This window comes from Myodes glareolus, chromosome 22, assembly GCF_982192425.1.
Source record: "Myodes glareolus chromosome 22, mMyoGla1.1, whole genome shotgun sequence".
In the NCBI taxonomy this organism is placed as follows: Eukaryota; Metazoa; Chordata; class Mammalia; order Rodentia; family Cricetidae; genus Myodes; species Myodes glareolus.
The window spans coordinates 24,055,353-24,080,155 of NC_142047.1; the positions used below are offsets into that span (position 1 = coordinate 24,055,353).

Here is a 24,803-nt window from a genome sequence, read left to right on the forward strand (position 1 = left end):
ACTATGAAATTAAATCTTTTTCCCAGTGTGGATTAAACCTAGAACATCTTACAAGCTAGGCAAGCGCACCACCACTGAACTACAGACTCAGCCCAACATTATTTTTAAAAGAAACATTCAATGTTCTTCAATATGGATTTTGTAGAAAACCAAAATCACTTTGTTTAAACTTTTGAAAAAATAGAGGATTGAAATATTTGAGGACAACCTTGTTTGTTATATAGTCAGACTTCCATCTCTAACAACAGCCATGCCTGACAAATTTGTTTAACAACCAAAACCCAAAGATGTTCAAGGCAGGGAAACTGTTACACAGTGCACTACTGTTTCTACTGGAGACATATTTAATTTCGGGCTGGTGAGACAAAATAGGTGGTGTCTTAAATAGCATATTCTGCAAGTTCTAAAATACACAACTTACAAAGTAATTGCTATCCTACAACCGAAAAATTAGTCTGTTTAGCTAGTGCCATGATGCAAGTTAATGAGATTTATTTTCCTATGGAATTAAATTTTGTGATGGCAGACTAAGTTTACAACAGGCTGACCATCACACCCTTCTAAAATTAAACCCTACATGTAGAAATATACTCAGGGAGCCAGGCGGTGGTGGCGCACGCCTTTAATCTCAGTACTCGGGAGGCAGAGGCAGGCGGATCTCTGTGAGTTCGAGGCCAGCCTGGTCTGTAAGAGCTAGTTCTAGGACAGGCTCCAAAACTACAGAGAAACCTTGTCTCAAAAAGCCAAAAAAAGAAAAAAAGAAAAAAAGAAAAAAAAAGAAAGAAAGAAAAGAAAAGAAATATACTCAGGAAATCAGAATTCTGTGTTAAAAGGCTTTAGTTAAGGTAGCAAAAATAAGCAACCCATTTTCTTTTGTCAGTTGACTGCTTTTCAATTAACATGTTAGTCTTCCTATACTTCAAAACATCAAGGAGATAGAGGAGATGACTCAGTGGTTGGGAGCATTTGTGCGGTCATCAGGACCACAGTTTGGATCCCATCTTTCAAGTAACAAGCTTCATGAGTCAGGTATACTCATACTCATATATCATACTATAATCCAAGCTCTGAAAGGGTGGAGACCAAAGGACTAGCTGAGACTTGCTGGTTTGCAACCAATCTGCAAACACCTAAGTCCCAGGTTCGGAGAGACTCTGCCTCAAAGGAATAGACAAGAAAGCAACAGATGATACCCAGAACACTCTTGCCATGTTCATGGAAAGACAAGAATGAGGGCATGAGTGAGCATGTGTGTGTGTGTGCATGCGCACACACACACACACACCCCTAGATTCTTTATTTTACTTTTTTAAAGAAAAACACACAGTGGATCTAAGAGCAAGTTACTTGCAGAGACAGCCCAACTAAACCGCTGAAAAGACTACTTTCTGGCCAGAAGACACTGCTACCAAGCAATAGTAATTTAGATCAGGCCAACTTTTCCTTATTATAAAACTTCTTTAGAGAATGACAATTACTTAACAAAGAACTCTGCTTATAACTATTACTGGACAAAACAATCAGTGGGGAAGTAACACCAATCTTCTAACACTTAAGCTTATACTACAGTAGCAAGAGATCTAATGAATCAAAATGAGATTACAGCATAAACATTTTAATTTGTATTTAAGATGTGTATTATACAGGGCAGTTTGTAACAATTTTGAGGCAAAGGAACGTGCAATTATATGTCAAATATTTAATGTATTTACATATACACACAGAATCTTTCCACAGCACAAGGTCACAATCTCCTTATATATACATCTAATTCATCTCCTTACACTCAAGAAAAAAGGAAACTAACTGGAATATTTGCCCTTTAGCTGGTGTTCAGCACTCTACTTCACACTTAACTCTCAGAATAAAAACAATCCCATGTGTGAGTCTCATTTTACGTGTATTTAGCTACATGCTCTGACAAGTGAATGCAAAGCACCACCACCCCCAATTAGGAAGAAGATACAACTACATTAAAATTTTTCAGCATTAGTCTTCAACATGGTGCCTTTCTAAGAAATGGTCAAGGGTAGCTTTTTTTCTAAATTATTTTGGCATCTGGGTTGTCTTTAGACCCAGGCCAACCCCATCTTCTGCACACCCATCCTTAAAACTACAATCAAACTAAAAAAAGGAATTGGCCTGTGCGATACTAATGGCAAAGGCTAACCAAGCCAGCTTTTAAGGGTTGTTTTGTATTTTGTTTTGGTTTTTTTTTGAAACAGATTCTCAGTATGTAACCTTGGCTGGCCTGGAACTTGATAAACAGTCCAGAGTGGCTTCAAACTCAGAGACCTCCCTACCTCTGAATAAAAGCCCACCACTCTCCGTGCAAGCCAGTTTTTTCCTAATGGCAAATCTTCTCAAGGCACTAATATACCAAATGTGGCACACAACAATTTAAGGAGACACAGGACACAGTTGCTGCCATAGGAGTAGAAGCTAAGCACTAACTATTCCCCTCCCCTCTTTGTTGTTTTGAGACAGGGTTTCTCTGTGTAGCCCTGGCTGTCCTGGAACTCATTCTGTAGAACAAGTTGGTCTCGAACTCTCAGAAATTCGCCTGCCTGAGTACTGGGATCAAAGGTATGTAGGACCATGCTGAGCTTAAGCACTAAGCTCTCTCAAGCAGACTAGAATGAGGCACCAGGGAAGCCTAATTCATAGAGCTGCCGAGACACCAAGTAGTAAAAATACTGAACATTTTATGTAGATAGCATCTTTCACTTAAGAGCACAGGAAATCACAAACTTCACATTCCAATATGAGATCCAGTGGGTGAAAAGCTTTCATCTCTGGAGAAGATGGACTAAATATAACCTGTCCTCTACTTGTATACTTAAAACATTGGGAATGCAATAATAATAATAATAATAATGTCTGAAAGATGGTTCAATGGATAAAATGTTTGTCAAGTAAGCATGAAAATTAAAGTTTGAAGCTCAAAAACCCCTATAAATGCAGGACTCTGCAGTTCACGCCTACAACACCAGTGCTCCTTCCTGGATATAGGAAGCAGAGACAGGAAAATCCCCGTGAGCTGTGGGCCAGCAAGCCAGATAAATGCAGTAGTAAACAACTAGAGACCACATGGCCAACAAGGTGGAAGTCAAGGTCAAGAGAGATGGCTCAGCAGTTAATAGAGCGTGCTGCTGCTTTTCCACAGGATGAGTTCAGTTCCAGGCACAACACAGGCTCATGATTGCTATAACACGAGCACCAGGGGATCTCATGCCCCCTCTTCTGGCTTCCTCATGCACCTGCACACACATGGTACACAAACACACATACATAACTACACACACATACACACAAATCTAAAATAAATCTTAGAATCAAAAGATTCTAAGAATCAAAAGGTAGAAGGACCAATACCCAAAGTTGCCCCCTAACATGCAATGTGGTGTGTAAATCAGCACATACACATATACAAATATGTGCACACACATACATATCAAACACATCACATACAAAAGTAAACTAAACAACAGTCCAATCAAAAAGCCAAAAAGATGGGAAAGACTTTGGACAAAATCTGTAAGGTGAAAACCAGAAATTAAACCCAAGACTCAAGGAGTTCCCAGTCTGAGGATTTTTCTGACCTCAATGATTGACTACAGTCGCACTGTGATGAGGCAACAGAACAGCCAAAGACCTGCTCCCGGGTCTGTTGATAACCATTTTCCGCCCCATCTTAATCTGGTACCCAAAGAACTACACCTTGAAAGGAAAGGGAAAGAGGAAAGAAAACAGCAAGAGAAACAGATCCATGGGAATTAAGTACACGAATCACACAATAAATATGCTTATAATATTTAAAATAAAAATCATGCCGGGTGGTGGCGGCGCACACCTTTAATCCCAGCATTTAGGAGACAGAGGCAGGCGGATCTCTGTGAGTTCGAGGCCAGCCTGGTGTACAGAGCAAGTTCCAGGACAGGCTCCAAAGCTACACAGAAAAACCCTGTCTTGAAAGCCCTCCCCCCTCAAAATCGAGGCTTGAAATTAGTAACAAAAAATATGAAACCTTCTTTAAAGTGACAAAACAAAAACTTCAGGAACTAAAAACAGCAATAGGGCTGGAGAACTGGCTCAGTGGTCAAGAGCACTGACTGTTCTTCCAGAGGTCCTGAGTTCAATTCCCAGTAACCATATCGTGGCTCACAAGCACCTATTATGAGGTCTGGTACCATCTTCTGGCCTGCAAGGACACATGCAGGCAGAACACTGTATACATAATAAATAAGTAAATCCTTAAAACAAACCAACAAATAAATAAATAAATAAATAAATAAAACTGCAATTATGGAATTTAGTGTGTAAGAGGGGCACAGTGGTGCACTCATTTATTCCTAGCACTAGGGAGGTACAGGCAGGGGAATCTCTATGAGTTCCTGGCCCGCTTGATTTATATAGCCAGTTACAGGACTGAATAAGGAGACCCTGTTTCAAAAACCAAAAACAAACAAACAAAACAAAATGAAAAGGATACTAGTGCTTAATAAAAGCATAGGAACAGAAGAGAATCAATGAAGAAATTACCCCTCTAGAAGGAGAATCGGGCAGAAAGATCTTGAGTTCTGGGCCAGCCTGGGCCCACAGAGCAAGACCCTAACTGTTTTTTACAAAAAAAAAAAAAAAAAAAAGCAAGAAAACAAAAACTGCTTGATGGGGATATAGGGTGAAAATGACTAGAACTTTACAGACTAAATCACTATTCCAAGGTCAAAGGGCTACTTAATACTGCCAAATGTAAAAACATACACCTGTAATTTCAACACTTGACAGATAAAAATCAGGAGATCAAGATCATTTTTCTATTCATTTCAAATCCAAGCCTGGCTACATGACTGTCTAAAAACAAACAAAAAAGTCAAATACGAAGACAAGTGAAAGCAGACAACTTGCAGTTTGAAGCATTTTACCTGAAAACACACAACAAAGGCAAACACTCTTAAAAGCACTTCTGAGTGAAAGTGATCACATTTAAGAATGAAGACAAGCATGTCAAAAAAGTGAACGCACTAAAATTGCTTAAGCTTACTGCCCTAAAAAGGTATGTTACACTGTAACCAGGCTTACAGATGAACCACGCTGTAAAATTACTTCACTGTCAAAATATGGGTGGCTTTCAATTTCTGAGGCAGAAGACTGCCTCTAAGCAAACGTTCAGATCCCTGGATGGTGTCAATGAAGGGTGACAGCCAGGTAAATGGTCTTCACATAATTCTTCCTTTTTAAAAACCAGAATTTCGCCCAGGTGGTGGCACTAAGGAGGCAGAGACAGGTGGATCTCTGTGAGTTCAAGGCCAGCCTGGTCTACAAGAGCTAGTTCCAGGACAGCCAGGGCAGTTACACAGAGCAACCATGTCTCGAAAGAAAAACAAAAACAAAAACAAAAAAAACCCCAGAATTTCCTCTTAAAGGCATTAAGACTTCAACTTCAAACGGCAATTGGGCTGTCCTATTTTCAAACCTGTAGGCATTAGTCACAGCTCATCTTAAGATCAAATTGAAATACACAAGCTGCCTTTATTTCAACTCAATTCCTCCTAACAAGGAGAGCTAACCAGATTCCTTTCAAACATTTCAGAAGCAGTACCCTCCAAACCATTTTACTAGTTTGTTCGTTTATCCTGCTTTGTTTTCTGACAATTTTGATGTAGGCCACGCTAGTTCCAACTGACAGACCCTCGACCCCTCCCCCAGCCTCCATGGACATAGGATTTCAGGATTGTCATGTTGAGCTCCTCCAAATGGTATTTCTGGGGACACATCAATAAATCAATTAACGTAACCAACGAAACCTGTCTCACAGGTTTACATACAAGAAGTCGCCGTAAATCCTAAACCACAGGGTCATACTAGCCCTTTCTTGGCTCCTACGCTAGACTTAACCAATCAGACTATGGGGTGACGTACAAGATCTGTATTTTAAAATCTTGTTTTCCACTAAGAAGCACGTCCACGAACAATAGGTTTCCCCTTCCCTCTCCGTGGACTGACATTCCAAGGGGCACCAACTCTCAAATAAGACATCCCAACTATCGGTCTTAGTTCTATTAGGCACACCGCCTTGTTCCCTATCAGTAGAGAATGTGCGGGACAGCGATTGGGACACGGCAACAACACGTAACAAATGTGTTTCCCATCCCGCAACTACACTCTGGGATTCAACGATTCTCCATCGGGCATGCCACGTTTTCTAAGGAGCGTGGAGCGGTTCCGAGTGCAACACAGGCGGCTGCTTACTTGAGGCCTGGATAACTTTAGCTAGCAGAAAAGGGCTGAAAGCAGCCAGAGGCCCGACGAGCAAGAGAGGGTCGGAACCTCCCACCTTGACCCCCACGCCGTCCGCAGGCTCCCGCGGCTCCGCTCAGGGTGGCCACCGCAAACTCCCAGCCCAAGAGCCTCAGGATATAGGGCACGGGTCAGAACGCGGACTGAAGACGAATCTGGGCCCTAACCCTAACTCCGGCCGTAGCTGACCCTCGCCTCGGCCAAGAATCCTCGTTTCGCCTCCAGGCGCGGACCCAGGCCGCACTCACCTCCCAGAGCGCGGGAGGAGAGCCTCCCTCACCTCCGCGGCGTCAAACCCAAACCGCCGCCGCCAAGGCCGCTCGCTCTTTAAAAAATAGGACAGAAAGACCGAAAGGAAAACAGTTTAAAGCAAGCGAGCAGACTTTGCTTTTGTATTCCTTTTGACCCTTCGGGGCTTCCTCTTCCTCACCGCCACAACAAATTTCCTCCCCGCTTCCGGCGGCGCAGCCCAATCAACGGCGGCCTCCCGCCCCCGAGCGCCTCGTGGAAATCCGGTGCTCCAACACCGGATGGAGAGATTTGATTGGGCCGTTCGCCCTTCGGCGAGGGGGATTAGCCGGTTCATTCCAGGGTGGCGGGCCGAACCGAGGGCTCACGTGACACAAGCCGTGGACGATGATTGGCTGTCGGAGAGAGAGGGCTTGCCACCGAGGAAGGGGCGTTTCCTAGGGGACTGAGGGAGGGCCCGGGCGGTGCGAAGCGGGGGTGGGCCCTGCGCGTAATGGCTGTGCCGTGTCCTCGCGTCCATCTTTACCGCTCTCTTGGACCTGTCACAAAGGAGTCGCGCCGCTGTCGCTGTCCCCTCCCTCCGGTGGGCCCGGGAGCTAGTGGAAGTCAGTGCCACAGCCCAACCTCGCTGCTCTGGGAAGCCCCTGGGGGACGTGGCCGGGGAGAGAGCCTACAGGCTAGGGACGTCTGTGAGGGAAGGGAGCAGCCGCTAGAGCCTGAGTCGGAGAGAGCGGACTGGGGCTGCGGCCGGCTCCGGGCAGGGGTCTGGAAGAGGGTGGCGCCTGGCAGAGCCTGGGAAGCAGCCGGCACGTTCTCCGCCGAGGCCCGCGCTGGAGGCGCCTGAAGCGGTTCCTGGAAGAGGGTGTTTCCCTTTGGGGGATCTTGCCTGGAGGAGGTCCTGGGGTCACCCTTCCGACGAGACTGCTGCTGAGCGGGCCCAGGTGAGAGGCAGGTACCGCCTGGGGAGGCTTCCGACGTGGGGGAACGCTCTGTCCGGGCTGCTCGGAGCGGAAGGGGTCGAGGGGCGCACGCCGTGGGCGGTGGGGGGGGTCCTTTTCGGGAGTTTGCGTTTCAGCGGGGAGCAGACTTCCCCTTGGGGAGGTCTGGTGGTGCCTGGGGTGGAGGGTTCTACGTGGTGGAGAAAGGCTGGGGAGAGTTCTGCGCCGTACCCAAAGCCTGGAGGCGGGAGCCAGACCTAGCGGATTCTCCTGTTCTCAAGGCCTGAGCTAAAATTTGGGTAAAAGCCCGGGGAGGCAAGATTTCTGGGCAACTCTTTCCATTGGAAAGCCCGAGTTCGGGATAGTAAGCGGAAACGGGAACAGGCAGGGTTCTTTCCTCTCTCTGGAGATTGACCAGGTGTCCTAGACGAAGGATTCTACTGCCTCTGGGCTCAGCGCCAGAGTGGGACGCGGGAGTCGTCCACCAGCACCCCCTGCGAGCCTCCAGATTTGGCATCGCTTCCTGCCTGCTGTCTGCCTCGCTCTCCCCGTTCTCACAGGAGACCTAGGTAGAGCTGCCGGGCTGAACCGCTGAGGAAGTCTTGTGTAGACGCTGAGTGAGGCTGTGTCCCCTGGAGTGTTGTACTTTGAACTTTTCAAAGTTGGCAGTGTCTGTTATTGCCTGAGTAGTGTTACTAGTCTCCCAGGTCCCTCACTTATCATCTGCTTGTCCTTGGTTGAACTGACTTTAGCAGCTTAAATAATCAATGCTGTGTGTGAACGTCTGGTAGTGCGATGGATTGCTGTTGAGAAATAAAAGTGTTTTCTAATCTGTAAGACAGTTGATGTGAGAGATTGGCATAAATGCAGGTGTCGACTTCCTATAGCGCTCTGAGAACCACACCTTACTGAATGCTTCTTAGGTGATGTTAGTCTAAATCCTGATTTCCAGCCCTGCTTCCTTGACATGAAGAGGTTTCCAGGTTTTGTTTGCGGAGTTTTAATTTACTTTCAACTTCTCTTGGTGCTAGCACTTCCTTCGGAAAGTTTTTCTCCAAGAAATTTGTTCTCAATATTGTAGGTCCACTTCCTGTCTGTCTGTATTTCTGACCTTCGGATGGCTACAGGTAGCTAACGCTATGCTGACTCCCTTGATTGTAATTTGTAAATAAGCCTGCGCTTTGCCTTCCATGAATTCTGCCTTGTGGTACCCCCAGAGTATAGATTACAAGGCACTTCTTTTGATTGTTCACTTTCTGTAGAGTTTGCACTTCTTGGGGTGATAACTTGCATTGTAGATAGATCCCTGCTATTATGGGTTACAATAATAAGATAAGAACCTCTGTCAGTATGTGACACTTCACCAACCTTGGTTTTGTGGTACTTGTTAGAACTGTTTTGTTAGGGCCCGTGTCCCAGAATTTAGGGATTTATTTGCGTTTTTTGCTGTTGTTGGTGTCTTTTAAAAATAGGCTTTAAAAGAAAAGTTGGCCTGAATTTCCTGCTTTTAATATTACATTTCACATTTGTTGTTTTGTTTTGTTTACTGTGGTGACTTTGGAAGCTTCCTAATTTCCCAGGATACATAATGTGTGGGGCTTCTGCTTAATATCTTTTTAAGTTCTGCTTTTTGCTTTTTTTTTTTTACAGGACTTTCATTTTTTTTCTAGACTCAATGTTTTTAAGCTATTGATTATATAAGGTATTCCATCATGGCCTATGTAGATTTTTATGCTTAGTCAGCTAATTAGCTTCTTTTAGTATCAAGGGGAACAAAAAGCTTAGCATTGTACATAATAGTGCTTTTTCTATACTAAATCGGGAACAAGCAATTCTCTCAGCTCTGAAGTATGATTAGCAAGGTTAGTAATGGTAGTTGTGTTTCTGAAGTGTACTTACTTATTTAAACTCATGGAGTTTAAATTCATGTTCAAGGATTATATAATATTTTTTCTAACTTTTTTCTGATAATGAATTTTTGAGACAAGGTCTTATTACGTATTCTTAAACTGATCTGAAACCGGTGGTCCTCCTGCCTCGGCCTCCTGAGTGCTGGAATTGCAGGTGTGTACCATACCTAGGTTTGGTTTTTTGATTTTTTTTTTTTTTGAGACAAGGTCTCTTTATGTAACTGTAGCTGGCCTGGAACTCAAAGAGATCGCCTGCCTCTGCCTCCAGAATGCTGGGATTAAAGGTGTGCAACACCTTATCCAGTGAAGTTGAATTTATGATGAAGAATCATCTTGAAGATTTTAGAATACAACTTTCTTTGATGCTCTACAATCTGTGCAGCTTTAAAATATTAAGAATTGTTTAGAAAATTTGGTAAACAAATTTTAAAAGAATTTTATTTTTAATGTTTTTAATTATGTGTATGTGGAAGGGAAATGTGGTTCATGTGTGCGGTGCCTCTGGAGTTGGAGTTTCATTAGGCAGTTGTGAGCCTGTTGCTGCTAGGAACAAAACTTGGGTGCTCTTAAGCACTGAACTATCTCTCCAGACCTATTAGGAATTCTTGAAAGTGGTGATCTCTATTACAAACTATTAAATGGGGGCTAGAGAGATGGCTCAGTGGTTAAGGGCACTGCCTGCTCTTCCAAAGGTCCTGAGTTCAATTCCCGGCAACCACATGGTGGCTCACAACCATCTGTAATGAGGTCTGGAGCCCTCTTCTGACCTGCAGGCATACTCGCAGACAGAATTTGTATACATAATAAATAAATATTTTTTTAAAAAAAACAAACTATTAAATGGGAATTTTTCTGTATTTTAGGGTCAAATCCTTGTAAAGTAAAACTTAATATTCATCATGAGATTCTAAGCATAAGGGGGAAGCAAGCGGGTACCACCAATGACCAACTGAACCAGTAATCAATTTCAATCATTTGGGTGGTGGTGGTTGTTTTCTTCTTCTTCTTCTTCTTCTTCTTCTTCTTCTTCTTCTTCTTCTTCTTCTTCTTCTTCTTCTTCTTCTTCTTCTTCTTCTTCTTCTCTTCCTCCTCTTCTTCCTCTTCTTCCTCCTCCTTCTCTTCCTCTTCCTCCTCCTCCTCCTCCTTCTCTTCCTCTTCCTCCTCCTCCTTGCTTTTGGCATTTTCAAGGCATTTGCCATTGAGTTGGATGGATTTTTTTTTCTGGTATTCAAATTTAAAAATTGAAAAGCTGAATAGTCAGGAAGTAGTGAATGCCAAAACCTGGGCCACAGCCCTTAGGAAACTTTTAGTGGGGCAAAAGAGTGTGTATTTTTGTCCTAGAGCTGGAGTTCCAGGCACTGGTGAGCCGAGCAACATGGGTGCTAGGGCTTCTGCAAGAGCAGTGTGTGATCTGCTGTGGAGCCAGCTCTCCACACCCTGCTTGCCTGCCTTTTTTGTCTGAGCTTTTGAGAACTATAAAATATTTAAATAGCAAGAAGTTGATGTAAGAATTCGGTAAGGAATGACCTCTGCATGCAGCTTTCCCCCTGCTTGAAATTACAACATCTAGGCATAATTTCACAGGTCCTGTACACTTCAATTAGAAGGTTTAACATTTCTTACTCAGCAAGTGTATTATTACTCTGTAGTTTATGTTTCAGAGTTGGTTTTTTCTTACTTCTACCTCCTAAAGAATTAAGTTTCCTCTCCTTTGTTCACTGAATGCAGTATTCTCAAAATATGACCCCAACTCCACCCTTCCTCACGGGAAACACAGCTCCTTTATTCAGTCCTTATTGCTTCATCATTGTTCATAGCAACAGATGCCTATGAACTTCATATTAATACCCTTCCAAGTCAAGGGTTTTTTTTGGGGGGGGGTTGTTATTGGGTTTTTTTGTTTGGTTGGTTTTTGGTTTTTTGAGACAGGGTGTATCTGTATAACAGTCTGGGCTGTCCTGGAACTCATTTTGTAGACCAGGCTGGCCTCAAACTCACTGAGATCCGCCTGTCTCTGCTTCCGAAGTGCTGGGATTAAAGGTGTGCACCACCACCACCCAGCTCCAAGTCTGTTTTTAAGGTTCACTAAGATACTGTATTTGTTACCTCAGACTAAAGCAATTAGAACTTACTGCAGTTGGACTGGGTATATGATCCAGTGGGCAAAAGCATTTGCTATAGAATCTTGAGGACCTAAGTTCAACTCTCCATAACCCATGTAAAGCCATGTGCAGTGGGGTGAATCTATAATCGCAGTGTTCTTACATGGAGGTAGGAGGCGGAATTGATAGGATTTCCAGAAGCTGGCAAACTTAGTGTTCATAGCAAAACAAGAGACTGCCTCAAACAAGATAAAGAGGCAAGGACCAAGGCCTAAGGTTGTCCTGATGTCCACATATATTCTGTGGCGCATGTGCCTCTAATCACACATGAACATGAACACAGATTTTTTTTTTCAAAAGATTTTTATTGTAGCTTCTAGTACCTTTTTTTCCTTTTGGTGGTCTGTCCTGGGACACTTGACACCAATACAAAACTTCTCACCTATCAGGTACATAATGTGGATTCCTACAGAGAATTCCTTCAAAAAGGATATTGGGGTACAACATCTATTGTCTCAAAATAATTTGATTTTCCATTGGATTTCTGATTCTTGTTATTTTCATTAAACTTACTGTTTATAGTTTTATCAATTTAATTTTTAAACTCTGCTAACCTTTCACTGTGTGGTTTTTAATTTCTGAATTTTTAAAATTTATTTTTGTGCTGGGCGGTGGTGGTACACGTTTTTAATCCCAGCACTCGGGAGGCAGAGGCAGGTGGGTCTCTGTGAGTTAGAGGCCACCCTGGTCTACAGGAGCTAGTTCCAGGACAGGCTCCAAAATTACAAAGAAACCTTGTCTCGAAAAACCAAAGTAAAAAATTTATTTTTGTTCTCTGAGTGTGCATATATGTATGGAGATCAGAAACAACTTAGTTTTCTCTTACCATTCTTACATGGATTCCAGGGATTGAACTCAGGTGACCAGGCCTGTGTGGGAAAGTGTGCATCTTTAGCCACTGAGCCATCTCGCTGGTCTGCACAGGGATCCTTTGAGAGTGTGTTGCAATGCAGTTGCTACTGCTGTTTTATAGTCTTCTAAGAACTTGCCCATACAGAGATACTTCAGTGTGATTAAGTTCCTTTTCAGCTAGAGAACTGGTGGGACCAACAGTCTCCTAGTGGCACTCATGTTTTATCCATAGGCTTTGTTAGGGCGTTAAGTGTATGTGTATTGCTGTTCTTCATCCCTAACCCCGGCTCCCTTTGACAAGAGTATACAGACATTTTTTATCTTTGTTCAATACCTGGTATATTGAATGATGACATCACAATTTTTAAAACTTTAAAATTTTATAAATGTTTTCTATTTTTTAAAATATTTTACCATTTTCTAGTTTTACAAATTTTAAAATAAATTCACCTAGGTATTTATGACTCCACCTATTAGATCTGATGGGTATACAACTGTGTGTACGGTCGGGTGTTTTAGACACCATTTTAAACAGGTATTATTAAGGAAATTTTTGCCATTTGTGCCACTTATATCTTTACTTACTTTTCTTAATAGCATTGAGTTTTCTTCAATAAAAATTATTTTCCTTAAAACTTTGGATAAAATAGCAATATTCTTCCTATTAGGTCTTCTGGGGTGAAACCTTCAAGTAATCAAGAATATTAAATTTGAGCCGAGCAGTGGTAGGTAGCACATACCTTTAATCTCAGCTCTGGGGAGGCAGAGGTAGGCAGATCTTTGTGAGTTTGAGGCTAGCCTGATCTACAGAGTGAATTCTAGGACAGACTCCAAAGCTACACAGAGACACCCTGTCTCGAAAAAACAAAGAGAAAAGGAATATTAAATTTGTTTTTCTCTCTTCTTCTGTAGCCATCATTAGCACTTACCTCAGTTTTTACTTGGAATTTCCTTTTTGCATTTAAAGCAGATTTTTTTCATCCTTAAGACTTAACCGAAGGATATTTCCTGTTTCTTTTCTCTATTCTGAAAAGTCCTTGCTCTAGTCAAGACCTAAATTTTATTTTTATTATTTACTTAAATGGGTTTTGTTTGCCTGTGTATATGTGTGTAGTGTGCATGCTTATGAGTATTATGTGTTGCCATGTATCTGGCCATGTGTGTTTGCACATGCATATGGAAACCAGAGGTTGACATTGTCTTAATTATTTGAGGCAGAGTCTCTGGCTGAGCCCAGAGCTCATCTCTTCAGCTAGTCTAGCTAGCCAGCTTGCTGTGGGAATCCCATCCGCCTCCCATGCCCAGCATTTATGTGGGTCTTTGGGATTCAAACTCCAGTCCTCACATTTACACAACAAGCTTTCTATCCATTGAGCCACCTTCCCAGCCAATTTTTTGGTTTTTTTTATTCATTTTTTGATTTTTCAAGATAGGGTGTCTCTTGGTAGTCCTGGCTATCCTAGAACTTGCTTTATAGACCAGGCTGGCCTCAAACTCCAAGATCTGCCTACCTCTGCCTCCCAAGTGCTGGGATTAAAGGCATGTGCCACTACACCCAGCCAGTTTTTTTTTTTAAACTCATGTTTTGCATGCTAAAAGGTTTTGTCTTTTTTTCTTTGTGATGGGTCAAATCAGGCTTGTGCTCTATCATTCTTTCTGCCACCCTTCTCATACAAGTTTTTGACACCAAATGTTACTGCTGTTGGATTAGACACTTTCCATATTTTAGCTGAAAAAATTTCCAGGTACTCCTTCAATTCTCAACCAGAGAGATGACCTGCTTTTCTCCAAAGATGTCCTTACTTATACCAACCTCAGCACACAAGAAAAGAATCATCTTGTGTTTGTCCCAGCCTCTTGAAGGTTACAGTCTATGGGATAATAGTCCCCTGTGTAACCCAAGCCTCAGATGCTCTCATCAGCATTACTGCTGGCATAGTTTTGGATACTTGAGTGACATGTAAAAATACCTTATCGAGGCTGCCTTTTCCATTGGGCGTAAAGTGAAATTCCAACAAAATTCAATCTACAGCTCTTGATATTCAAGGGGGATTGGCTCCCCAAGTCTCTTATAGATACTAAAATGTATAGATTTTAAGACTTCCTTATCTAAGATGGCATAATGTTTGCATATAGCCTACATGTCCCCTCCTCTCTAAGCCATGTCCATATTACTTATAATACCTCATAAAATATATATGCTTCATAAATAGTTGTTAATCACATATTGTTTAGGGAATAATAGCCCATGAGCAACCTATACATCGTTAACACATTTGATTGTTAGATTTAACTGTCAATTCGACACAACCTAGAACCACTCCATTGTCAATGAGGATTGTCCAGATCAAGTAGGTCAGTGGGAATGACTCTAGAGTAGTGACTTTGTTATGTTGATTTATGTGGGAAGACCCAGCCTAAAAGTGGGTGACACCATTCCCTGGGCTGGGGGAGCTGATCGTGTTATTCATGCATTCATTGCCCTGTGCTCCTGGTTATCGATGTCATAGGACCAGCTCCCTCAAGCTCCTGTCTCTGTGACGTCTTTACTGTGATGAACTCCAGCCTGGACCTGTGAGCCTAAAGAAATCCCCCCCTCCCAGTTTACTTTTGTTGGGGTCCTTTTTATCACAACAACAGAAAAGAAATTCAATCCTTTTTTTTTCTTTTCAAATATCTATAGTTAGTGGAACCTATGGAAATGGAGGACTATTTCAGACTTCCCGTTTTTCCTCCAACAACATAACAAATGCTCTAGAGTTTTAATACTTTAAGTAATTTTAAAAAATCTTTAGGAGGCCTGGAGAGATAGCCCAGTGGTTAAGAACGTCATTGGCTGCTCTTGCAGAGGATATGGGTTCAATTCTCAGCACCCCCATGGTAGTTCACAGCCATCTGGAACTCCAGTTCTAAGGGATCTGACTCCTGGGCACAGACACATGCAGGCAAAATATCCTTACACATAAAATAAAGCAATAAAAAAAAACAAAACTTTGGGTAGTTTCTATTTCAACTGGCATGTGTGGTCTTAAAATATATCTGCATTTATCTTATTGCAGTACTAAATTTGTTTTCCTCCATCTAACCTCAATAGTTAAAGAAATTATGCTCTTTGGGTATCCTAAAAGATATTTTCAAAGGAAACTTATTTCTGTGTAATGTATCCTATATTTTTCTTTTCTTCCTCTGTGGTTCCTTCAAGTGCTGTGCTGGAGATGTACCCTATCTTGATAGGTACTAAAGACACAGATATGTGTTCAACAAAACTCGGCATTGAAATAGTTAAGGTTTGCATGATACATATAAATTTAGCTCCAAAAAATATTGAGGTCTGACTAGTGATAGGTATGCTGAATTATTGGGGGTTTTCTAAAGTATGTAGTTTATTTTGTTTTATGTCCTTATGTTCATTCATTTAACCAGCTTCTCCATTCTGGACAGTATTGGGTAGGTTCTTTCTGTCATGTGCTTAATAGCTAAATGCAAGCAAATATTTGAAAAGATGAATCACTAATTCCTGGACCATTTGTTAGAGAGAGGTTAGACCAGCTGGCCAAAATCTCTGTGGTGAGCTGGCTTTGAGGGTAGAATCTTATGTTTCTTACTGACTATGAGACAGAACCTCACTGCTTTAACACGAAATTTACGATTTATTAAGATCTACTGAGCTTGTTGGGTTTTTTCCCCTCATAGGAATATTGAATATCTTAACTGTATAAATGTAATAAAAAAAACTTCACTTTAAAGATATGCATTTGCAAATGCCATATTGTCTGTAATTATCATCTTGCAGCAAAACGGTATAAAATGGTTAATGGTTCAAATTCTTGTCATTAAGATGGTGAGAAAAATATACTAAGCCTTGATACTCAGTGATAAGAATCCTCTCTGACTCAATTGAGGATTGCCCCAGTCACAGATATAATAATTGTGCATACTTAAATGATCAGGGTTTTGTCCTTGCTTTTTATGTTTGGTCTTAAAGTTGATTTTTTGAGCTAATGGTGAAAAGATAATGTTGGCCGGGTGGTGGCGGTGGCATACACCTTTAATCCCACCATTCGGAAGGCAGACGCAGGAGGATGTCTGTGAATTCGAGGCCAGCCTGATCTATAAGAGCTAGTTCCAAGACAGTCTCCAAAACTACAGAGAAACTCTGTCTCGAAAAACCAAAAAGAAAGAAAAAAAAAAGATAATGTTGAAGTTTATAGGTATTAAAAGTGTATTGCTTTTATATAAAGTGTAGTTTTCTCAAACTCTGGGTAATAGTACCCATAAACAGGAAACCATCTACTTTCTTAATGATATTTTACATAAATACTATATGGAGCTGTTTTTATTGTTTTTCACTAATTAAAGTGTTTTATTATGAAATTATACATTCATATTGGAGCCCTCCTTTACCCCCATTATTTTGTAGGTATGACTATTTCCTAATGGCTATTTTGGCTGTCATCTCCAAGCATTTAAAAATAATCTTTATTTTTCTGGAAGGAATATTGATATATTTGACCTCACAAGAATCACCACTTAGTATTTCAGTCTGCCCCATAATTCTTTTAGTGGATGCCAGGTTCTGTGCCAGGAACTAACAGTGATTTCTAGACTTGGCTGGCATCAGAATCACCTAGGGAGCTTTTCAGTAGTCACAGACTTGGGCCACATCCTAGAAATGTGAATTCTGACTCTTTGGAGTTACTGTGAGGTAAGAATTATTACTGTCTTCCTCTTTGTAAAGTGTGTCATGGTGAGATTCGTTAGAGTGCCTGCCAGTAACAGAGCAGAGCTGGGACTTGTACCCAGTTCTGTCTGACTGTGATACCCATGTACTGTGCTTGTGCTTCAAGTGACCTCTGGTATCCTGTGCAAAAGCTGTAGCTGGAGATACTGGCCTGAAACAGTGGTCCTTGGCAATAGAACACATACTGCCTCTTTCCTTTAGAGACAAGACAAAGTTGTTTGAAGTGTAATTGTTTACCTTCTCACCCGAATAACCAGTAGTCACGGCTTCTTTACGATGAAAGCATGTCATGGTAGCTCCCATTTCTAAGGATGAAGCTATACATTTGTAGTACAGAATGAAGCTAAAGGAGTTTATACATTGTACATATGTGTGCCATGGCTGTAAGCCTAAAGAATATGGCCATTTCACAAACTCTTCAAAGATAGTTTTTTCTTTATATGCTTCTTTGTATGTTTTTGCTCTAATTTTTTCTTTAAGTTTCATGAGTGATCTCTTCTGTGTAACATTTTATGGCTTCTACCACCTACACCACACCTGGCCATTATAGCTTTTTGTTAAAAAAGAAGAAGAAGGAGAAGAAGAAATCTCTAGTGGGCATAGTGCTGTGCATATTTAATTATAGCGATTGGGAGGCAGCGACAGGAGTATCTCTGTGAGTTCGAGGCCAGCCTGAGTTCCAGAACAGCTAGAACTACATAGTGAAACCCTGTCTAGATAAAACAAAATAATAAATAAATTAATTAAAGCAAAGGAAGAAAAAGTCTCTCTGCTGTTAAAATAATTGAAAACTTTTAAAAATCTGTTTAACTAGGCTGGTAGCATTATGCCAATAGTCATAGCTACTTGGGGGACTGAGGCAGAGAATCACACAAGTCAGGAATTCAATGCCAAACTGGGTCTGGACAGCTTAGTGAGATTAATTATAAACAACCCTCCCCCTCAAATACACTCCATATCCTTCCTAAGAAATTTATAGTGGACACCGTTTTCTGGATTATTGAAGGTAGTGACCCAAAATGCACTTGACTTCAGAAATAGAAAAAAAAAGCTTTTAATTTTTCCCTTCTTACTTCAAACTTAGTCAGGCTTTAAAAATGCCTGCATGTATGTAGTATCTTCGAATCACTTTGAAATTATACTAAATAAAAAAATCTACATTAAGGTATTAATTATTCTAAACATATACAAGCTGTTGAGACCCAACAACTTGCCTTCTTCATGGGTACTTTTAACATTTATGTGCGCCATATTGCTTGCAGGAACCCTTGGAAGCCAGATTCCCTGGAACTGGAGTTGTAAGTGGCTGTGAGCAGCCTTGTGGGTGCTGGGAACCAAACATGTCTCCTCTGCAAGAACCTGCTTTGGAGCCTGTCTTGAAACTCAGTCTGTAGACCAGGTTAGCCTTGAGCTCACAGAGATCCACCTGCTTCTGCCTTCTGAGTGCTGGGATTGAAGGTGTACACCACTACCTCCTGGCTGCAATAGGGGCTGTTAAACTCTGACCTGCCTCTCCTGCCCCTCAATATTGTTTCTTGTAAATGATGCTTAATAACTTTATATCTTTTGTTATTAAAGTATAATGTCTTTTTTTCCCTGGGACTTAAGCTACTTTGACATTCTGAGATCATTATGTGTTATTTTTAGTACCAGGCTGTTTCCCTTGCTCAGGTGTGTTTAATTCCCAGTTTAATGTTTCTGGTTAGGCTAAAGCCATTTGTATCTTGTGTCCCATTCTGTTTTCTATAACAATGATATGTAAAGACCCTAGAGCATTAGAGAAGCCAGTGAAATCTTTTCTACTCTGATGACATTGAGCTTGGCCAAGGACTGTGACCGTTGTGAGGAAGCAGTTTGGAATTAGCATTTCTGTGGGGGATGGTGTTTCTTTAAAGAACCCCCTGTGTTGGATCTTGGACCATGCCTTCCAGCAACCCCAAAATTTTAGTAAATTTAGCCAGATGTTTATATCATAATGTCTAAGAAACAAGAGTAAACTGAAGTATATTTCTATAAATGGTAAGATAACTCTGTGTATACTGCTCAGGCAGTTGCTGAGCATCATCTCTTACACTAGTAACCCAGCATTCAGGGGACACATGAGGAGGATCTCTGTGAGTCCAGGTCAGCCTGAACTGTATGCTGAGTTCAGACTAGCCTGGACTTCAGAGATGCTGTCTCAAAAAATAAAAAGTCAAAGAATAGTTATTTGTGGCCTCAGATAAAAGGGAAAAACTAATTTGCAAATGCCTAATAATTGATATCAAAGTAGCAGATTATAGCAAGGATTATTGGACAGGAAGGGCCAAAACATGAGCTCACACATATAACAGTGTCTTGCTATATAACCCATGCTGGCTTTTAAACTCACATGTCTTTAGTCCCAACACATGGGTTTGCAGAGGCAGGCAGATCTTGAGTTCTATGAATTCGAAGCCAGCCTGGTCTAAAGCAAATTTCAGGGCACTTACAGAGAAACCCTGTCTCAAAAACCAAAAAAAAAAAAAAAAAGAAAAACCAAAAACCTCACAATCCTCTTGCCTCAGCCTCCTGAGTAGTCATGTGCTTGCTGCTAGGCCTGGCTTAGAGCGTGTATTCTTAAATGTCACTTGGTCTTTTTCAGAAATTAGCTTAATTTATAAAACCCCTTTAACTTAGTAAAGTTATTTCTGATTTCTTTCTCCTTTGTCTGTTAAGCATTGAAAACTCTTGATTATCTACTCTCGAGGGGGAATTTTACCCTGGCCTTCATAGTAATAGGAATGTAATACAGCTTTTGTGAGTTTAGTGTATGTTTTATGTTAAAAACCCTATTTCCAGCTGAGTCCTTGTGTCATTTTCTTACCTATATATTCAGTTACATCCTTGTAAATATGTATGTATGTGTATACGTACGTGTGTGTGTGTGTGTATGTGTGTAGGTAAACATATTGGCCTTTTCTACACGCTGCCGTGAGGCTCTGTTGGCTCTGCCCACCTTTCTGAATGATGCACTTTCTCTTTTTTCTGACTCTTCTGGACACTGGCCAGAGCCAGTGCTTTCTGGTACTTTCAGTTTTCTTAGTCTTCCTCAAAATCTCTCTTCTCACCGTGTAGTGGATCTCCATGTCAGTACAACTCATATGGCATGGGAATTTTTCCTTCTCCATTCTTTTCTCCCCAAGTAGCTACTGAGATTTACAGGTTGCCTGCCCTAGGTTTTTTCTTTTAAACTCTAATAAAATTGTCCTCAAACCTTAAAGAAAAAAATTCTCATCTCCATTTTTTCTTTGTTTTTGTTGGGATTTTTTTTGGGGGGGGGGTGTTACTTTATTTTGTTTTTCTGAGACACAGTTTCTCTGTGTGGTCCTGGCTGTTCTGGAACTCGCTCTGTAGACCAGGCTGGCTTTGAACTCAGTGATCCACCTGCCTCTGCTCCTAAATGCTGGGATTAAAGGCATACTCTACCACACCTGGCCTATTGTTGGAGTTTCTTATTGTTTTGGTTTTAGTTTTACCTATCATCATTTTTTCTATCTCCTACTTCCAAAACTTCGTTCCAGAACCTAGTCACATGTTTTCAGATCAAGCGCTGTTTCCATCATGTATAATGGTAGGCACATTGTGTGGGAAGAGACTAGCCATCCATGGAGTGCAAGGACTTTGCCTTCCCTGTTTTTATCCTCCTAGTCTCAGCCTATTGCTTGGCAGAAGGTGCTTGCACTCTTTCAGTGATTTTACTCTTAACTTTGTAGCAACAGACTAATCATTGCGAAGAACATAATTTTTCTTCATGAATTCACAATTTTTCTAAACAATCTTCCTTATGTAACAGAAAAACTTTGTGTGTAGCCATTTGCATAGTTTCTGTAAATTTTCCCTCCCCTTACCTCCCCCACTCCTTCCCTCTCCTCTCTTCTCCTCCCCTCCCATTTCTTCCCCTCCCCTCCTCTCTATGAATGGGTGGTGCATGTACATATGTCCTCTGTGGATATGTAGAGGCCAGAACAGAATATGGAATGTCTTCCTCTATTGCTCTCTGCCTTACTGTCTTGAAGTAGAATTTTTTACTGAACTGGAGGCTGAGCATTTTACCTAGACTAGTTACTTGGGATCTACAAGGATCCGCTTCCCAATGCTAAGTTTACAAGCACATGCTGCCATGCCATCTTTTATGGGGGTGTTAGTGTTTTGAACTCGGATCCTCATGCTTGTAGAGCGAAACACTCTTGCCAGTGAGCCATTTCCCCAGCCCTGATTTCTGTTAAATTCTTGAGTGATCCTCCTTTGGGAAATCAGTGTAGCTTCCTTCATTCTTTTATTATTAGATAGGAGTTATGATATTTGTATCATAACTTTTTCATCAATAGACATCTGTAATTAGATATTTTATTTGAAACATATTGTCCCATATGTTTAAATAAAGGATGTGATTCATTTTTTTTAATCACAGAAGGAGCCTTTGAAAATGTAGCACAATACTGGGAGGTGGTTGCACATGCCTTTAATCCCAGCTTTCAGGAAGCAGAAGCAGGACAATCTCTGAGTTCAAGGCCAGCTTTGGTCTCCAGAACAAGTTCCAGGATAGGCTCCCGAGCTACACAGAGAAACTCTGTCTCAGCCACCCCCCCAAAAAAAAAATGTTGCATAAGTTTGTCAAATGTATTTCTGTAGGGGTCGGAACTACTTACATGGTTTTTAAACATTGAAGTCCTGTGGCCTGCAAGGATATGGTTTAGCAATCGATCAATTTTAGATTTAATGAATGATAGAAAGGAGTTACTGGTGCTGGTGAGATGATGTAGTGGTTGAAAGCATTTTCTGTGCAAGTGTGATGACCTGATTCGGTCCCCAGGACCCACATGGTAGGAGAGAACTGACATCGTCCCGTGGCCTTCTTATGTGTGCTGTGGCAGGCACTTTTTTACACCTGCATATATCACATGCATACAAAATAATCATGTTTATTTTTTAATTTAAAAGGAATTGTTGATTGTTCTGTTATCCAAAGATATCTTTATAATGAGAACCTGTAAAAATAACCAAGGTGATACTTCATTGTAATCTGAATGCTATTAAAACCACACTAGCAAAATGTGAATAATTGAGTAGCCACGATCTTCGGTTAATTTCCTTTCACTTTTCCTCTCTTGTAGAACTGCCAGTGCATGGCCAGCATTCCTGGTGGTTGATAATGTTGGAAGTCAGCTGTCCGGCCTTCTCCAGCACGCAGTTGTTAAAAATGAATAGAATGCGAATTCAACTTCACATCATGGAAACAGTACCTGGGAAATTGAAAACTATCTAAATGATTGTCTTTGGTTGGGCTGTGTTCTTAGCAAGCAGAAGCCTTGGCCAGGGTCTGCTGTTGACTCTCGAGGAGCACATAGCCCACCTGTTGGGGACTACAGGTGCCACTACTACTATGGGTAATTCCTGTATCTGCCGAGATGACAGTGGAGCAGAAGATAGTGTTGACACCCACCAGCAGCAGGCTGAAAACAGTGCAGTTCCTACTGCTGACACTAGGAGCCAACCTCGGGACCCTGTTCGGCCTCCAAGGAGAGGCCGAGGACCACATGAACCAAGGAGAAAGAAACAAAATGTGGATGGGTTAGTGCTGGATACACTGGCGGTAATACGGACTCTTGTAGATAAGTAAGTATCTGGCTTACTGTCGCCACCAGTGTCATGGAAAGTGTTCTGCCAGGAACCACCACTTTTGGACTCCTTCCATTCATTTAAGTTATATTTGCCAAGCCTTGTGCTCCTAGGCCAAGAGAGAATGCTTATTTCTCCTTTGGCAGAGTAAATAAGATTGGATGTTTTTACTTGCTGTCATCTACTCCTGTCTGGAAAAGTTTGAATGTTTCTGTACTGAAAACATGATCTTTATAAGGGAGTACAGTAACCTCAGAGTGAGTTTGTGTTACTTGCTGAGGAAATGCTTTCTTGAAGATCCATTCCTGTGCTTGCCAATCTGTTCTGCTGGCCATATATTCAAGATAAGTAGTCTTACCAAGAATATGACTGCATGCAACCTCTGTGGCAAAGAGAGTTTTATCTCTCTCTCTCTCTTGCTCTATTATTTCTTATTTAGCCTGTTAGAACCTCTTGAAGAAATTGTAAGTTGAAACTGCAGGGCACACCTGGGCTTGTGTTTTCTTTCTCCTGCTTTGTCTAAAAACAAAATCTCAGTTTGAATGACAGTGAAATTAAAGGATATGGTTCAAATAGAAAAAAGTTCAAAGTTACTTAGTAAGTGCCTAAGTTAGACCACGAAGGGCCTCGATTCAGATTCTAGCTCATTACTAACTTTATGACATTGAGCAAGGTACTTCTCTAATCTTTTTTTTTTTTAATTATTATTCTTTGGCTGGAGAGATGGCTCAGTGGTTAAGAGTACTGGCTGCTCTTCCTAAGAACTCAGGTTCAATTCCCAGCACCCACATGGCAGCTCACAACTGTCTGTAACTCCAGTTCTAGGGGATCTGGCACCTTCACACAGATATACATGTAGGCAAAACACAAATGCACATAAAATAAATCTTTTCTTTTCTTTTCTTTTTTTTTTTTTTTTTTTTTTGGTGTTTTGAGACAGGGTTTCCCTGTGTAACAGTCCTAGCTGTCCTGGAACTAGCTCTTGTAGACCAGGCTGGCCTCGAACTCACAGGGATTCACCTGCCTCTGCCTCCCGAGTGCTGAGATTACAGGCGCACATCACCACAGCCGAGCAAATGAATCTTTTTTAAAAAACTCAATAATATTAGAAAAAAAAAGAAAAAGAAGTGCTCAAAAGATAGCAGTCATTTTCAGTTTTTGCTTTAGGCCCTGCTAGAAAAATTTTTAAGTATTTAATAATCACACTAATAAAAGCAGTTTTGTTTAGTTCTTTAAAAAATGATAAAAAAAAACCACTGCGCACCTAAAATATACAAACAAATCCTTAGAGCTATATTAGAGTCTTCCACACAGTATTGAAATATTTGTTGATCTACAAGAATAATAATTTGGGGGGGTTAGGGATATTAATTCAAGTTAGAACACTTGACTAATATCCATTAAGCTCTTAACTAGATTCAGCCTCCAGTAGCACACACACACACACACACACACAAAAGAATATTTCTTTTCAAAGTTATCCTTCATATTATATAACTATAATGGAAAATTATCCTTTCCAAATAAGGAAGTAAACCACAACAATGTTAATTAAGCACATTGAGAAACAGGTGCAGAGTAGGTTTTGCTGTGTTTTACAGGCAAGTGTCTAAAGGATATAGGAGCGAGCTTTGGTTCCAGGTTCCAAGCAAACATTACAAATTTTAAGCCTTCTTGTTGTAATCAAGCTCATAATAATTCACATAGGAGAAGCAAGTGTGCCTTTAATCCCAGCAGAAGTAAGCAAATCTCTTTAATCCCAGCAAGGACAGGCAGATCTCAGAGTTCGAGTTACAGGACAGCCAAGACTACACAGAGAAACTCTTATCTCCAAAAGGGGGAGGGGCACAAGTACTATATGCTTGAGTAACAAGGTGACTTTTACTTAAATTTGTCTCTATAGAATAAGTATAATTTCTGAGACTGGAAAAATAAAGCAGGTCTTAAGCTTGCAATCCTCTTGCCTTACCTCCAGAGTACCTAGGATTACAGAGATAACCCAGCTTTATAG

General features: G+C 41.2%; 2 protein-coding genes across 4 annotated transcripts in view; one reads left to right on the top strand and one right to left on the bottom strand.

The window, feature by feature from the left end:
- Psme3ip1 (proteasome activator subunit 3 interacting protein 1) overlaps positions 1-6,724 on the bottom strand; it is a 31,676-nt gene extending 24,952 nt beyond the window's left edge. For both annotated transcript variants that reach the window (XM_085681977.2, XM_085681976.2), the window contains exon 1: positions 6,549-6,724. The gene's annotated coding sequence lies outside the window, so the exon portion shown is untranslated. The remainder of the gene's footprint in view (positions 1-6,548) is intronic.
- Positions 6,725-7,003: 279 nt separating this feature from the next.
- The window catches only part of Rspry1 (ring finger and SPRY domain containing 1), a 53,197-nt gene continuing 35,397 nt past the window's right edge, over positions 7,004-24,803 (top strand). Inside the window, exons 1-2 of one of the 2 annotated variants that reach the window (XM_048432357.3) lie at positions 7,004-7,501; positions 22,288-22,789. In XM_048432357.3, the coding sequence (XP_048288314.3) occupies positions 22,440-22,789 (350 nt within the window). In that variant the 5' untranslated portion in view covers positions 7,004-7,501; positions 22,288-22,439. The remainder of the gene's footprint in view (positions 7,502-22,287; positions 22,790-24,803) is intronic. The other variant, XM_048432346.3, reaches the window with a different exon arrangement.